We start from the raw sequence: 16015 nt of genomic DNA on the forward strand, positions 1-16015 counted from the left end.
CACTCAGGGACTCCGCTTGAGTGGATTTGAATAATTCATGATTCAGGATTTTTTTTCTTCTTTTTTTAAAAAATCCTTATGTATCTTCTCCTGTTTGCCCTTGGTGCCGCTACGGGGCAGTTGATTTCTCAGCGTGCAGGGAATAATTGGAGGAAACTGGAAAACCCGCAGCGATAGAGGAGACAACACCAACCAGCCAAGCACAACAACAAATAAAACGGGGAGTTTTCATGGAGTCTCTGCACATGTCAGGACGTTGAGAAGCTCTATGTTGTGATCAGTTCTGTTTGGATTCCTTGCCATGAAATCATAAAACAAGAGCGGCACGGTGGAGCAGTGGTCCTCCCTGTGGCCCCCCTACAAGAAGGTTCTGGGTTCGAGCCCCGGCTGGAGCACAGGGTCTCTCTGTGTGAGTCTCCATGTTCTCCCTGTTCCTGCTGGGCTCTCTCTGGTACTCCAGCTTCCTCCCACAGTCCAAAGACATCAAGAGGGGACCAGGTTAATCCAGACTCTAAATTGACCGTAGGCGTGGCTGGGAGAGCCAATGGTTGTCTGTCTCTATGTGTTGGTCCTGTGATGGACTGGTGACCTGTCCAGGGTGAACCCCACCTCTCACCTGAAGGCTGCTGGGATAGGCTCCACCCCCCCGTGACCCTTAAATAAGAAGTAGAAAATGGATGGATTGATATTATAAAACAGACATGAAGGCCTTATATTTCAGAATTTGTCCTTGTGGAACATTGTGAAAATACAGGTGTGCGTGTGTGCGCGCGCGCCATTTAAATCTTCATCGTCAGTAAGTGATGAGTATGACAAGTATGTTGGTGCAAAACTGAGAGAAGAGGAAGGTCACTGCTGAAACACACTGAGCAAGGCAGTAAACCTCAGACGACAATGGGTTTCGTTTGTTTTTTTCTGTCAGCTCACGAAGTTCTGCCTACTTCCTGCCATTGTTCTCGCTACTTTCAGTGTGACCTTTGACCTTCTGCGGGGTCACCACTCACCTTGCTGCGTCAGTCATCTGTTTGTCCCGTTTTACCAAACTAAAACAGGAAAGCTTTCACATGTATATATATTTATATGTATATTTTCCCCTCCCCCCATCTCAGTCTCAGTTGTGTCAGCTGACGAGGAAATCCTTTCAGACCTAAATGCTCTACAGGGACAACCATGAAGGGAAATCCGCCCAAAACTTCCTGTCAGGAAAAAAGTACTTCTCACAATCTCTCTCTGACCCTTCAGAGACCTGACCACTCAAGACCAGAATATTAGAGTATTACCTGCTTTTACTATTTTAATTTTATCCTCGGTAGCATTGACCGAAGCCTTTCCTTCTTCTTCCAGTATGTCAGATTTGTTGGAATTACGTAATATCTTCTTCATGTCTCGGGTTTTACAGCCAGAGCCAGAGCGCCTGGCCTGTCCAGACTCTCCAGCGATGAGGAGCAGCTCTTGAACAAGAACCTGAGCATGTAACAAAACCAACAGGCCTCAGGAGGGGAAGTTCAGGGAGAAAACCCAGTCTGTCTGACAGTGGAGGAGGAGAGAAAAGTAAAAGTCAGTTAAAACTAAAATAACTGCCCGGTGGTTCAATGCTGCCACCATCTAATGCAGTTTCTGGTCGCTGTCACATTTGTCCCGACTCACGAATGTAACGTATGAGGTCTGGAGCCGGAGGCACACAAAAACCTCAGTGTCTCGGGGGTGGTCGCGGATGTTCTGCTCTCCAGAGCTGTTAATTGCTCTGGCAAGTCACTATTTCTACCTCACTCTGTTGCACTGATATCAGGAGCAACAGAGGCTTCTGTAGTCCAACCACAGCCGCAACAGTGAGATGTGATTGAGCGCTTCAGCGCCGCAGCTACTTAAATTAACTATAATATCAAACCTTTCATATCTATGTCTATATTATGTTAATTTACAATGATAGTAAACCTGTTTTTTGCGACTTCATTTTCAAAACAATTATCAATTTTTGAGCCAGTCACAGTGTAGAATAGTGGCCTTTCCTCTTCACATTTTGGCTAAAGGTGGGAACATTAGCGATGGCTAACAGTAGCCAGTTCAGCTGTGTTGTCCAAGTTGGCTTCCCTACCACAGTTAACAAGAACGCTAGCCAGAACCAGTAATATCCCAGCAATGGTGAGTCAAACTTTTATTGCTTGCAATGACAAAATTCCCTCCCCCCCCCCCCACATTATTACACCTGTTCTCTTTGCTGAAATGTAATGTAGCAGGTTAGCTTAGCCACAGGCTTCAGAAGCTGAAGTTAGCAGGTTGTTGTATTTTGATGAGTTCCTTCTTTTGTTTGTTTGTTTGTTTTAAATGTTCTGTTTCTGGGGAAGTGATGGACGTCTCACGACCAGCTGCGACACTTAAGAAAGGGACGATATTTTTCATGTTTATATTCTGGAAGTTTTAATGAGGGAGAAAGAGAATGTGGCATTTTAAGGGTGTTAATGTGGTGGATGAAGGAGCGCGCTGGGGGTGACGCGTCACTCCTGTGGATGCACCCATAGTTTGCATGTAAATGGAGCGACAGTGTGCGGACTTTTATTGTTTTCAAATTGTTCATGTGGTAATTAAATGTCTGTTTTTTTTCTGCTAAGGAAATGTTTGACGTGCATTGCAGTGCACCATATAATGTCTGGAGAGCGCAAGAGGCAAAGATTTAGTAGCAAGTCAGAAATAATCAATGTGCATACTTGAATATATTTTTGTGTGTGTCTTTCTCCTCTTGTGAATCAGCCTGTGGACCTTTGGGGGAGTCCTGACCCTCAGGTTGGAGCGTTTGTGGTCACTCACCCAGAAATGTTGCTTCTCTAGTCCTGTTGCTGCTGTGACCTGATCATTTGTTGTCTGAACTAATACTTTTATTAGTAGCAGGGCTGCTGCTGCAGCTGCTACGAGGGGAGCAGTAGGAGGAGATGATCTCTGCTGGGAGGTTCCTACTCTGCCAGTTTCTGTTGTGCCTTCTTTTTTCTCTCTCTCTCTCTTCCTAGATTAGAGAGGGGAAAAAAAGGCACGCCAGCCGCCGCTCCAGCCTCTCAAGGTTCTCTCTTCCTCGCTGGACGCCGAGAGTTGGTTAGACTCAATTTCTTGACTACCTCCTAAACATTGTTGATGATCCCAACATTGCCTGGCTCCATCCTGTAATGTTCTTTTCTACAAAGTTAAAAAAAAAAAAAAAATCCTCTTGTATTTTTCAGAGTTTTTGAGCAGTTGGTTGTTTTCGGTTTTCTCTGATACATTTCTGCTGGAATTCAAGCCTATTGTTTTGTGACAGTTCTGCTTTTCCTACTCAGAGGAGGTCATTGTCTGTGTTTTTTCCTGTAGGTGGTGGAGCGTGTTGTGAACTGACTGATGTTCAGAGGGGGAATGATTGGAGAAAACATGGTAACGATCTAACTTCACTTGGACACATCCTCTACTTTTTTTCTACTGGCTGATTTCTGCTGAGCGGGACGTTTGGCTTCCCACTGGATGTGACACTTGGAGCCATGTTGCCGCCGCCGCTGCTGCTGCTGCTGCTGTTCTGCCTACAAACTTCCTTGCAAGAACAGGTAACACAGACACACACACACACACACACACGCACACACAAAACTGTTACACTGAGCTACTTCAGGATTTAGTGTTTATTTATTTTAAGGGACATTAACCATCAAAGAACATTCCAGCTTTTGCATCTGTATACATGTGCAGGAGTTAGCCGGGAGGCTAACTTCCATCTGTAGTACCTAGAAGGTCATGCCACACTACAGCGCGATACAGACATGCAGTGCAGCCGTGCGGATTCTTAGAAAACTCTCTTAAAAAAAAGTTAAAAAAAAGAACTGTAGTAGAGGAAAACACACAGGCGTGTGACCTGCCCTGCTGCCCGGGAAGGTTCAAGGCGCCAACACCACACATCAAGTGTCACACATCCATCAGTGTACTGTGATATAAAACAGGAACAAGAACTGTGTAAATGTACAGGAAAGGGCTAAGCTATGCAGTAAAGTGCTGCAGCCAGGACAGGATGACACAGTCAGGACTCCAAATCGTATGCTCAAGTGACAAATTACTGTGATGGTCAGAACTGCCGCGTATCCTGATGCTTCAGTCCTCAGGGCCAGAATCAGAGAGTCGAGACGTGATATTGTCACAGTGGTTGAACAAGGCCGGTGTTTTCAGATCCTGGGAGGCTCCATTTAAGAGGGAGGAAGAGAAAGAAATCATGGTAAATGAATACAAGACATGTAGAAGATAGCAAATGCGAAGCCGTGATAGTAAAAACAAGCACACACATGCAATCTGGATAAAAAAACAATAGCATGAAAACGTGTATAAATATAAGCAGACGCACATGAAGTCTTAAGGTTGCACACACAGCATCCCAGCACAGCGATGCCTCGACCTGAATGCTACTACCAGCATGCTAACACAGTCCCAGTGACAGTGCTAATTAGGTGTTTGAGCAGTTCATTATCTTACAGTAGCTCAGTGAGAACGCACGCTGAGCTTTGCTGCTTAGAACTGTAGAACCTGCCGCCGAGCTGACGGTGCTACCACACGAAACCACAGAGAACCAAAGAGTGAACGGGAACTTGAAGGTGAGTTAATGATTCCAGAAAAGTGCATCTAACAGTCTGGACCAAAGCAGCGGTCAGCAACGTCACACTAAACATCCGATTCTTCTTCTTCTTCCTTCAGCGTAACTCTTTCCATCCCCGGGCGGTTACGTAGCTTGACGTTCCAATGGTGTTCCTCAATCAGACACACTCTTGAATGAGATCTCTTCAAGAACCCTGCTGAGCTTAGAAATCTGGCCTGGGAGAAACACAATTCATTGTGTCATTCCTTAAAAAAAAGAGACAAGAGAAGAAGAAAAGAGACAAATCTGATTTATGGAACCAGATTCCTTTCTTTTGGATGAGGGGTATGATGCTTGTTTGTTTGTTTGTTTTAAAGTAATATCGGACCAGAAACAATCTCCAAAAAATACGAACATTCAAATCACAAGTATCAGTGTAATTATCGACTCTGACCTCGAATAATTAAATCATCTTTTTATCACTTGGGCACAGTTGCTGTGTCTCTCCCTGCTGATACAGAATGTCAGTACGTGTCAGACGATTCTGTCCTGTGTAGCAAATATCGCCGACCGCTTCCTTTCTCTCTTTTTTTTCTTTGTAGCTGTTTTTTAGGTGGTTTTTTTTTCCCTCAGTCTGTAAAACACTTTTTGTATGAGACTCTGCCCCGCAAGTAAAATGAAACTTAAAACATTTCTACCCGTAGAACAGCTGCTACAACTCCTGCCATGTATCACATGTCTTCCAGGTATCTTCGGTATTCTGACCTGAAGTTGCTGGTTGTTTTGAAGTTCAGGCTTGAACACGTGATAGATCTTTGCTGCTGGGGCTACAGCCACCTTATGGCACCCTTCCTCCTGGAGTTTCCTCCTCAAGAAACACTTTCCAGGCCTGAAAAGCTGCTTGAGCCCTCGTAGCTTTCTGTCTCTGCCATATCCGTGTTGTTTGTTTATACACAGCTGATACTTTAGTTACTCTGAACATTCCTCCCTGTTTCAGTCAGCTGCTGTTGTTGATGTTTTGTGCTCTATCAGTATGTGTTAATTTTGCTACTGCTTCTTCTACTGCTACTGGTCCTGTAACTACTGCTGCTACTGGTCCAGTAATGCTACTGGGCCTCCTACTATGGCTCCTGGTCCTGTAACTGCTGCTACTGGTCCAGTAAGTGCAGCCTCTGGTCCCGTTCTGCCACCGGCTCCATCAGGTCATAGAATCCGTCACTGCCAGCATTCCGTCACAGTCCAGTTCATCTAGACAGAGTTTGTGTGCGCGTAGCTTGACTACCGCTACAGGTGCTAGCAGTCCTATTTATGTTGCTGCTACTTGTACTGTTGTCGCCTCTGGTTCTGGTTCCATTACTGGTCAAGACTGGGTAGTCCTGCTGCAGCCGTGGATGCTGCTGAAACTACGACTGCTACTACTACTACTGTTACTACTGCTTCTTATAAAAGTCTTGCTACTAAAGCTGGTGGTGACACTGATCCTGCAACTACTTCTTCTACTGGTACTGCGACTACCACCAGGACTGGTAGGCACTGCTACCACTGTTTAGTGGCATCAGATTGTAGTGACGTCCATCTTCCCCTCTGCTCCTCCAGAGTCCCCCCCCTGGTCGCTGTGATGTACCGATGAGCGAAACTTACAGCACCTGCACTTCCTGCGCCCTCACCAACATCTGCCCTCATGGCTTCAGTAGCGTTGGCACCACCAACTGCAGGTGAGTTTGTTGCCAGGTGTTTTCACCTCTGTTACAATCCTCTGCCTCTTGAATGCATCACATGAATCACTTTGTGTTTTGTGTGTGTGTGTGCGTGTGTGTGCTACAGCTACGTGGTTGATATCGGTGGTAGAAAGATGACCCTGGATGGATGTCAGCACAACTGTTTTAAACAATACATGCAGCCGCGGTGCTGCCCGCAGTACTGGGGACCGCTCTGTCTCCGTAAGAAACACACACACACACACACACACACACACACACACACACACACACACACACACACGAGTAAGTCACTTGTTCAGCATGTTTCTCCATGTTTGCTCTCAGTCTGCCAGGCTGATGAACCACAATAGAGAACAAACCTTCTTCTCAATGCGTTTTTTTCAGTAAATGAGGAGAGGCGAGAAAAAAGAAGAAGAAGAAGAAGAAGAATGATTTGGAACGCTTCAAATTCCCGACATTGTCAGAAAGAGCTGATCATACAGCACAGCTGCATTATGTTGATTTGACCCGTCAGGACACCACACATCAGTCTGGGCTGCCTCGCCTTTCCAAAATCATAGATTTTGTTGTTGCTAGGCAACCATATTACCAGCCATGGCAATCATCTGTCAGCCTTTAGCATTTCTTGACAGCAGTGGTTCTTCCCCTCCAGGTGCGCTAAGAGTGTATCGAGGGGGACCGGGAGACGGATTTTTTGAACGTGGGGACATTGAAGTATTCTTTGGGCCGTTTTGTAGTTTTAGTTTAGTTCGACCTTCCCATGCGCACTTGTAGCTGTAGATTTGTTATTCCAGCGGCCATCAGAGGGTGTATCGCCATCAGACTTCCCTGCTTTTTTTTCCCTTCTTTCTTTTTTTTTTAAAGGACCGTTGTCGCTCAGCTTGTTGTCTTGTTTTCTACAGAGGCGTTCAGCTGCTGTTGTGGGCTGCTCGGAGTCTAGAAACGTCGCAACACTCTTGGTTTTTGCGTTTTTAACAAACCCGGGATTGTTTATATTCAACGGTGTTAACAGCTTTTTTACTTGCAGCACTTTTTTTTTCGTTTTACACAACAACAGACAGCAAATGTTGCAAGTGAGCGCACATTCTTTGCTATTGACAAGTGCGTCAGCGTGTCTCAGTGTCTCAGGGACGGTCTCAGGATTCCAGCCTGCGTGTAACAATTTATTTTTGAAAAAATTGAAAAAATAGGACATAAAGTGTTGGACCGCCGCAAACTCCCAGAGCAGCTTCAGTGCTCTCTGACACGTCCCTGGGTCTCTACTGGAGGGATGAGCACCACTCTTTCCCACATTCAGAGTTGAAATGATGGCGGTGGAGAGAGATATACGATAGAAGATGTTCCAGAATCTCCCATTTATCCTCACTGGAGTTGAGATCATGTGATTGCGAGGACATGTGATTCACATCGTTTTCATGCGCATCAAACCACTCACTATTTTGCTTTGTTTTGTTTTTTCACACAACAAAAGAACTGAGGAAGGGACCTTGGTAGAACTGAAAATGAAGACGCAGCAACAGTGGGCAGTGGTTTTGGCGAAGGAGCTGAAGTCGGGGCTGCCGACGTGTGATGGTGTGCAGAATACAGACTTGTGACTGCCGTTAAAAGCTAGACTCTAACAGCGTCTGGAAGGGCGCTGCAGCATCGCATTTTTTATTTTTTTTTGTAAATATCCTCACATTGTCAATATCTCAGGTTCTGAAAGCCTCTTCACATTTTGACACAGGTGGAGGTTTATTTTCATCTCACACAGTCCCAGCGCAGGAAGCAGCAGGATTGCTTCTCTCACAGCTTGTAGGAGCCTTGAGTTGAAGAAGAGTCATGTTATGACCAATAAACCATAGATAATGGTGATGTCTTGTCCCCTCCGTTTGTAGCCTGTCCAAGCTGGTCAGGGAAGACCTGCAACTTCCATGGGACCTGTAAGGACGGAGACGTCGGCAACGGGACCTGCATCTGTGACGTCAGTATGCTACCTGGCTGTCTGTGACTCTGCTGTTTGTTCGAGGAGTTCAGACGTCAGTTACTTGTTTGTTGATGGAGCTGCAACCATGAACTGGTTAATCAGTCCAAAGAAAATTAATCAATAACAATTTTTTTTTTTAAATAATCAGATGTGCTAATTCACTCATCCTTTCAGAAATCAAAGTGTTGAACATTAGCTGGTTCCAGACGCCAGAATTGAAGGATTTGCATTTCTTTCTTTTTTCTTTTTTTTTTGTAATTTATGAGAGAAACTGAAAGTCTTTAGGTTCTGGACTTTTGAATAGAGAAGTGAAGCAATTTGAGCACGTTACCTTTTTTGTGGACGGTCGTTGACATATCATGAGTGGAAGCAATCAGGGAATAGTCGTGAAAATGACCCCATCGTCCTTTGTAGGACATGCAAGTTAACAATATGCTAGTTGGAGGCTAAGCAGGCCTGCGCAGAATGACAGCGGTGTCAGCACTGGTGAGATCTGAGGAGGTCTGACTCGATCCCAAAGGTGTTGGGAGGCTTTAGCTGTGGCCTCCCTGATCTGACAGCTGGGTTTGGACGTCTGATGTTGTTGTATTGACTTTTGTTTTGTGAACGGACCAGCAGCAGTGCAGTTATTGTCACTATGGCTTCTGAGAGGAAGAAATCTACTGCGGCAGGTACTTTTACTGCTGGAGTGAGGAGGCGTACCAGTCAGTTTGATAAACTTCTCTATCATACAGCAAAAAACATAAAAACTGTCATTCTTGGATAATTGGAGACCAGGTCGAACTAAAATAGATAAATGGAATGCATTTTTTTTTTTAAATCCTCAACAGCAGGATGCAAGTGTCTCCATGACTTCTTGCAGAAACGAACTGGAAACGGCAGCTCTTTTGTCACTTCCTCCTGCTGCCGCCGCTGCCTGATGTTGTGCGTTTACGAGGAGAACAAAATGTTAATCTCTAAAAAAAAAAAATTAGAAAAAAAACCTCCATTTATCTCTATGATTTAAACACGGGTGACTGAGAGACTTGACGTCTTCTCCTGGCCTGCATTGCTAAGTTGAAGATATGTTGTTGTTGTTGTTGTTGTTGTTGTTGTTGTTGACCTCTCTGGGCAGGTTAATGAAGGTGCTTTAATTACCTTTTCAGGTTTCTTACTATCGGCCGTATTGCAAAACAGTAAATTGCAAGTGATCAAATGTCTCTCTTCAGGAGGGTTTCAGCGGCTTTGCCTGCCAGGAGTGTAAGAACCCAAACGCTTTTGGACCAAACTGTGACAAAGGTAACCTCCTGCACTTCCTGAGCTCTAGAATGCACGTGTGAGCGTCCCGATCGCAGAGGGAAACACGATGTTACAAATGTCCTTGAAGACCGTGTCAGCAGGAATATCCCCCAGCTGTTAAGTAACTGTTGCTGCCTGTGTGTCAGTGTGTCGCTGTGTGCACGGAGTGTGTAATAAAGGTCCTGATGGTGATGGGCAGTGCTTGTGTAATCCGCCGTACTCTGGAGCCGTCTGTGGCCAAGGTAAGACCACGATAGACCTCGTTAGAATACCGTCATGCGCTCCTGTTTTTTGGTGGTTCGCGTCTGTATTTCTTCAAGTGTCGGAAGTGGCCGAGAGGCTGGGCGCACCTCAGACAGGTCGCTAGTGCTCAGTCGCAGGGCTGACATATGCAGACCGACAACCCTTCCCACCTACAGGCAGTTTAGAGTCGCGGAAACCCTAAGATCAGGAACTATCTGCTCAAAGCAAAAGGAAACTAGGAATTTGACCAGACATTCCCTGTCAGCCTGCCGTCGCATCCTGAGGTTTCACCCTCCGGTACAATTCATCTGGTATCTGCCACTTTGCAAAACGAGAAGTGACGCATATTGCTCGGGCATGTATTTACTGTCTTTGTCTTTTTTTTTTTAATTGTTGCACTCAGTGAGCTGTTGATGTTTTGTTTTGTTTTTCAGTGAGCAACAGCTGCCTCAACTGCAGCCCTTACTCGTACTGTAAAGGAGAAGGAGATGCTGCCACCTGCGAGTGTTTGCCAGGATACAGGAAGAAGCCGGACGGCAAATGCGCAAGTAAACACACTTTTTTCGGTTTTCTCACTCTCCCGTTGCTTTTGGTCAAAGTTGTTGCTGTTGTTGTTTGTTTGCTTTTGGTCTGCTGTTTTGGACACCAAGAAAAAACATAACTTCTTCAAATGTGAATGCGGTACAAATTAGTTTTTTCTGTGCAAATATCAACTCGACTGGAGTGATAGCGTTTTGTTATAATTTGTGGGAAGTGGAGATCAAGCCAGCGACTCTCCGGCTGCTAGATCTAGATTGTCTGATGTTGTGTTGTGTGCACCGGTTGGCTCTGTAAATTGTGTCCTACAGCGAAGATTCCCAGGACCAGTGTTAGAGCCAAGCCGCTCCTGTCCAGATGCAGAGCGAGAATCGTGACGAGGTCTAAAATAAGAAACGTGCCTATGTTATGAGACCTGGACGAGAACTGGAGCAAGAATCGTGTTTTCTCTCTCTCTCTCTCTCCGCCGTCTTTTTTTTTTTTTCACCAGAACTAAAATCGAAGCTACAACTGATCGGAATTTGTTCTCCATTTTCAGGAATTTGCTCGACAAGCGACTGCGATGTCAATGCCCAGTGCTCCTCACAGGGGTCAAAGATCAACTGTGCCTGCAATCCCGGCTACCAAGGCGATGGCAAAATCTGTGTACCCATAAATCCCTGCTCTGTCAACAATGGCGGCTGTCCCGTCAACTCCACTGTCTGTGTCTTTAAAGGACCCAACAAGGTGAGGAGGCCTCCAGAAACAGGGACGGACCTGGGCCAAGCACCAGGACGGTCTTGGAGCTTGATCTTGAACCTGTATTGAACCTCCTTCTGTCTCTGTCTTGTGTTTGTCTCTCAGTCCAGCTGTGAGTGCATGCGGGGCATGTCCCCTACAGGCGTCAGCCCTGAGTTTGGGTGTCAGTTGGTCTCGGCCTGCTCAGTGGACACCTGTTCCCCCACAGCTATCTGTAGAACGGAACTGGACGGACAACCAAGGTCAGACACGCTCGGTTCTAACCACAAGAAAAGAACTAGACAAGGCCTGAACCAGGGAACACTAGTCCTACATCTGTCCTCTCTGTTTGGCTGTCTTTCTTGATCTACCTCTCCTTTCCTCTCTGGAACTAGATTTTGAGGCAGGATGTGAACCAGATCTGCATCCAAAGTCTTTTTTTTTTTTTTTTAATTTCATATCAGTGACAATAGAGCTTGTGGCAGGACTAGTTCAAGGACCAGAATCAGGTCTGGGCTCATTTAATGTAGATCTATAACCAGGTCTGTGTGCCTGTTGCTTGTTACCTAGATAGATAGAACCAGGACCAACACCATCCATCCATTTCCTACTGCTTATCCTGTTCAGGGTGGTGGGGGTGGAGCCTATCCCAGCAGCCTTCACCCTGGACAGGTCACCCTACGGTCAATTTAGAGTCTGGATTAACCTGGTCCCCTCTTGATGTCTTTGGACTGTGGGAGGAAGCTGGAGTACCAGAGAGAACCCACACAGGAACAGGGAGAACATGCAGACTCCACCCAGAAAGACCCCGTGCTCCAGCCGGGACTCAAACCCGGAACCTTCTTGCTGTGAGGCAGTGCTGACCATTGCACCACCGTGCTGCCACCAACACCAGGAAGTAGATTAAAGTCTAAAATGAGGAACGAGACAAGAATTACAACCAGAAGCAGAACCCAAAGCCAGTTTTCTTTCCTCTTTTGTTAATATCTTGTCTTCTTCTTCTTCGTCTATTTGAGTCTCAGAATCACAGCTTCATCGCTCGCAGTGATAAAACCCGGATGAGCACCAGGGCGAGAACTAGAATCACGCCTTCCCTTCCCTGGATTTGTAAAGTGCCTGTTTGGAAATTGATTTGGAGTCACTAGGTCACTTGACATGGAAGTTTTTGAAACAATTCGGATTTTGCTTGAAAATGTTCACGTAAACGATGGGAGTCGAGCACTATCACGCAATAAAAAGAGGAGTGTCTTCTTTGTAAAGTCCGGGAATAAATGGTCACCGAGTAGAGAAGTTAAGTCCTTTTCCTCTCTCAGGTGTGTTTGTGAGGCGAGTCAGATTGGTGATGGCCGACGTTGCTACGGTAACCTGATGGAGCGGATGATAGAGTTGGACAGAAGTGGAAGCCAGAGAGGAAATCTGACCGGAGCCGTTGCCTTGTTTGGTAATAAAAAAAAGAAAAGAAAAGAAATAGAACTACAAATGCACTTTAAACATGTTTGCAATGAAAAACCAGGACGTTACTCAGCTGTTTTGCTCCTGAGTTCACTGTATTTTGGAATTTTCAGTCTATTTTTACACGATTGCCGAGTAATTAAATAATTCCTCTTAACACAGTGGAGCAACAACAATAGTGTGTTCTAAAGAAAAAAACTGAGTTCTCCTTCCGATGGAGGCTCCCTCTGTTACAGCCTAGTCATTTCCACATATTATGTACAAATGCTGTGACCTATGACCTTTGGTGTGCGTGCGTGTTTTCCAGGCAAAGGCTGTTCTCTACTGCTGAGTCACAATGGACCCTTCACAGCTTTCATGCCACTGCTGAAATCACCTCTGACTGTAGGTCACTTGTCTTTCTTTCATCCGCCGACGTCGCTCCCGCTCAAAATCCTACGCAGAACCAATCCCACGTCTCAGCGCGACTGATTAACTCATCCACTCGCTGTCCACAGGACGTCCACGAGGAGGAGGTGTGTAAAAACCACCTGATTCTGGGTCAGCACCTCTACAAAGATCTGGTGGGACGAGAATTCAACCTGTACGGAGGAGCCAGGCTGAGGGGCAAAGACAACAAGGTAGCCCTGTAATGAGCTCCGTGATACACAGATGCCGACATCTAATTCTTCTTCTTCTTTATTAAATTACAATCTGTGCTTTACCCTGAAGGAATTCTTTTACACGGTGACATTAAAACGGAGTTCATTCTTGACTGTTAGAGCCAGTTTCTGGTTCAGTGCCATATTCGATATTTCATTTCTCGTTTGTTTGCATTTCTTTTGGTATGCACTGTGCATCTTTCATGCCTCAGTGTTATGCCTCTGAGAGTTGCATTACCCATGTTGCCCAGTAGGTGGTTCAACCTGTGTGTGTGTGTGTGTGTGTGTGTGTGTGTGTGTGTGTGTGTGTGTGTGTGTGTGTGTGTGTGTGTGTGTGTGTGTGTGTGTGTGTGAGTGAAACTGGTTTCCTGTCTATTGAAGATCTATGCTTCCGGTGACAATCAGGTGTGTTTTTGGTATCGGCGGAGCATACTAGCTTTGACCGTCAAGGCGCGACCATCGTATGTATCATGTCGTAGTGTAAATAAATTACGTTTGATGACCCTTGCAAACGGACGTTGTGGCAGAGGATTCCTTTTGTCGAACAAGTTGCCTGCATGGACGCGCCAGTCTTGTGTTTAGCCGGCATCAGCCTCCTCATGGCTCGTAGGGTTTTGTTTTTTTTTAGGTCTCCCACGTCGAGCCGTTATAGTGACCGTAGAAAGAAACGACCTCAGAGTCTGTTGTAGAAGCTGTGGATTGTAGCTGCGGGGACACAGCTGAACGCTCTGGCTCACAGATGTGAAACCGACCTTTTGGTTGTTGTCAAGGTCAAGAGTGAAATGAATCAAAAAGCTGATGTTGCCGCCTCAAGTGCCACATCCCTTGACCTGCTCACAAGAAACAGTGAAGGGTGCCACTCCTGAAACATCACTTACCTCTGCACAAATTTGTTCGAATGTTCAACAGGGCTTTTATTTTAGCCCTCAGTTTGGTCTTACAGACAGGAAGCGACACCTGATGGCGATGTGAAACTCCTTTGTGCGCTTTTTGCAACACTAACGTCTTTGCAATCCTGCGTGATTGACACCTATTGGAGATCGATAGATTTTGCCTGAACAAAATTGCGCATAAGGACCTTTAGAGGCTACAGACCTGAAGAGGCTCAAGCTCACGTCCCCATCTGTCCATCAGTCTCTCCTCCTTTCTCTCTCTCTTTATCTCTGTCCCTCTCTTTCCTTCTGCATATCTGTCTTCCATTCTCTGTCTTTGTCTCTGCCCCGCTCTCCTGCTCTCTTTCCCCACAACCGGTCAAAGCAGACGTCCGTCCCCACTGATCCTGGATCTGCTCCACGTTCCTGCCAGTTAAAAGGAAGGTTTTTGTTGCCGCTGCTGCAGGATGTGCTTGCTGATGGAGAATTGTTGGGTGGAGGTTCGTTGAAGGAGGGAGGTGCTGGACCTGCTCTACCTGTCAAGAGTCATGACAGAACTTTTGTCGGGATTTGGCGCCGTACCAATAAAACTGACTCGACTTGGCTTTAATGAACGGGGCCAACGTTTTGTGAATATCCGTTATTCAGTGTAACTTTTTTTTTTGTTCGCCTCAAAGAAAATTCTACTGTGCCCAAACACTGCAGCAAATGCTTTCTGATGTTTTGTGTTATTTAAGGCCTCTAACAAAGGACGACAGCAATCTTGTAAATCCCATATTAGCACAGAAAAAACACGCATGAACCCAACAGGGTTCCGTGGTGGTGAACCTTTGCCGTGGATGTTCCAGACACGTCGAGACGATAACAGACACTCTGTAACAAGCAAATTATTGAAGCGCTCTTTGTTACCCGTTGGTGTAGAAATTCATTCTGATGGACAACCCGCGTAGACTTTACACCATCGTCCAGCAAGACCTGCCGGCAGCCAACGGGATCATACACATCGTCGACCAGCCCGTCACCAACACGCTTCCTGTTAGTCCTCCTCGAGATGAACAGGTGAGCTGCTTCACCTTAATTTGCAATTGTTCAAATATAAATTCATGCTTTTTTTTTTTTTTTTTTTTTTGCTTTTTGTTTCACTCTCATGGGAATCATTTGATTTTAGGTGGACAATCAGTCCGCGGCCATTTATAACCGTGTTTTTTCGTTTTTGTTTCTGTTTTTGTGTTGTTTTTTGGTGCTTGAACGGTAGTAGAAAGCTGACACAGTCGTTTACACACGGCGAAAGACTGTCGCTACAGTTTTCGTACACGTCCTGCTGCTCAAACTGAAGGTTTGCAGGTTTGTATGTTAAATGCTGTGTTTTCTTTCTTCTCTGTCCAGTTTGCAGATAAGACGATAGGAGAGATTCTGACAAGGGACGACAAATTCAATCGCTTCCTGTCTCTAGTTGATGTGAGTATGCAGTTCCAGCCAACGACGTGACAGCGATGTTTGTTTTATTCCCACGTGAGAAGAAATATGTTTATTCTATTCTGTTTTGTTTTTGTTGTTTGTTTTTTTTTTATGTAATTGTTTGCAGAATTGTGGGTCGCGCCTCCCTCTTCGTGGTCCAGGACCACTGACTGTGTTTGTCCCCACCAACCAGGCTGTGGACCGAGCCAGAGACGGTAGCATCCTGTACATGCTGACTGATGTAAGAGTACTGCTCGATGAGTTCAACGTGACCTCTTCATGGACTGTCCACGACGAGCGGACATAACTTCTTAGTCAGAAAGTGAAGCCAATCAAGCGTCGACTCAGCACTCAAAAGTTGCAAAAAAGAAGTCCGACTGCATGGATGCCTTTGAGAAGATGGCTCAACTTCTCGCTTCCGTGGTTTTTAAATCCAAAGTCTTCTCCTCTGTAGCGTGATGCTAATTTTGTGAATTTTGGTAGCATATCTGACAGTTTACCCACGGCTTTGCGAGGTGGCGTATCAAAATTTTGGAGCAAAAGATGAAGCTTAA

The 16015-nt window shown here is 45.6% G+C and overlaps 1 protein-coding gene across 1 annotated transcript in view; it reads left to right on the forward strand.

Moving 5' to 3' along the window:
- The first annotated feature begins 3002 nt into the window (after positions 1–3002).
- stab1 (stabilin 1) overlaps positions 3003–16015 on the forward strand; it is a 57118-nt gene continuing 44105 nt past the window's right edge. The window contains exons 1-16 of the mRNA XM_086200181.1: positions 3003–3084; positions 3337–3563; positions 6173–6291; positions 6401–6516; positions 8175–8260; positions 9472–9541; positions 9688–9783; positions 10219–10332; positions 10860–11047; positions 11165–11301; positions 12352–12479; positions 12798–12874; positions 12988–13110; positions 14925–15062; positions 15390–15461; positions 15589–15702. Of these exons, the coding sequence (XP_086056307.1) occupies positions 3501–3563; positions 6173–6291; positions 6401–6516; positions 8175–8260; positions 9472–9541; positions 9688–9783; positions 10219–10332; positions 10860–11047; positions 11165–11301; positions 12352–12479; positions 12798–12874; positions 12988–13110; positions 14925–15062; positions 15390–15461; positions 15589–15702 (1641 nt within the window). The 5' untranslated portion in view covers positions 3003–3084; positions 3337–3500. The remainder of the gene's footprint in view (positions 3085–3336; positions 3564–6172; positions 6292–6400; positions 6517–8174; positions 8261–9471; positions 9542–9687; positions 9784–10218; positions 10333–10859; positions 11048–11164; positions 11302–12351; positions 12480–12797; positions 12875–12987; positions 13111–14924; positions 15063–15389; positions 15462–15588; positions 15703–16015) is intronic.

The sequence above is a fragment of the Aulostomus chinensis genome, chromosome 3 (genome assembly GCF_037954235.1).
Source record: "Aulostomus chinensis isolate RoL2024-O1b breed Wild chromosome 3, RoL_Achi_v1.0, whole genome shotgun sequence".
Classification (NCBI taxonomy): domain Eukaryota; kingdom Metazoa; phylum Chordata; class Actinopteri; order Syngnathiformes; family Aulostomidae; genus Aulostomus; species Aulostomus chinensis.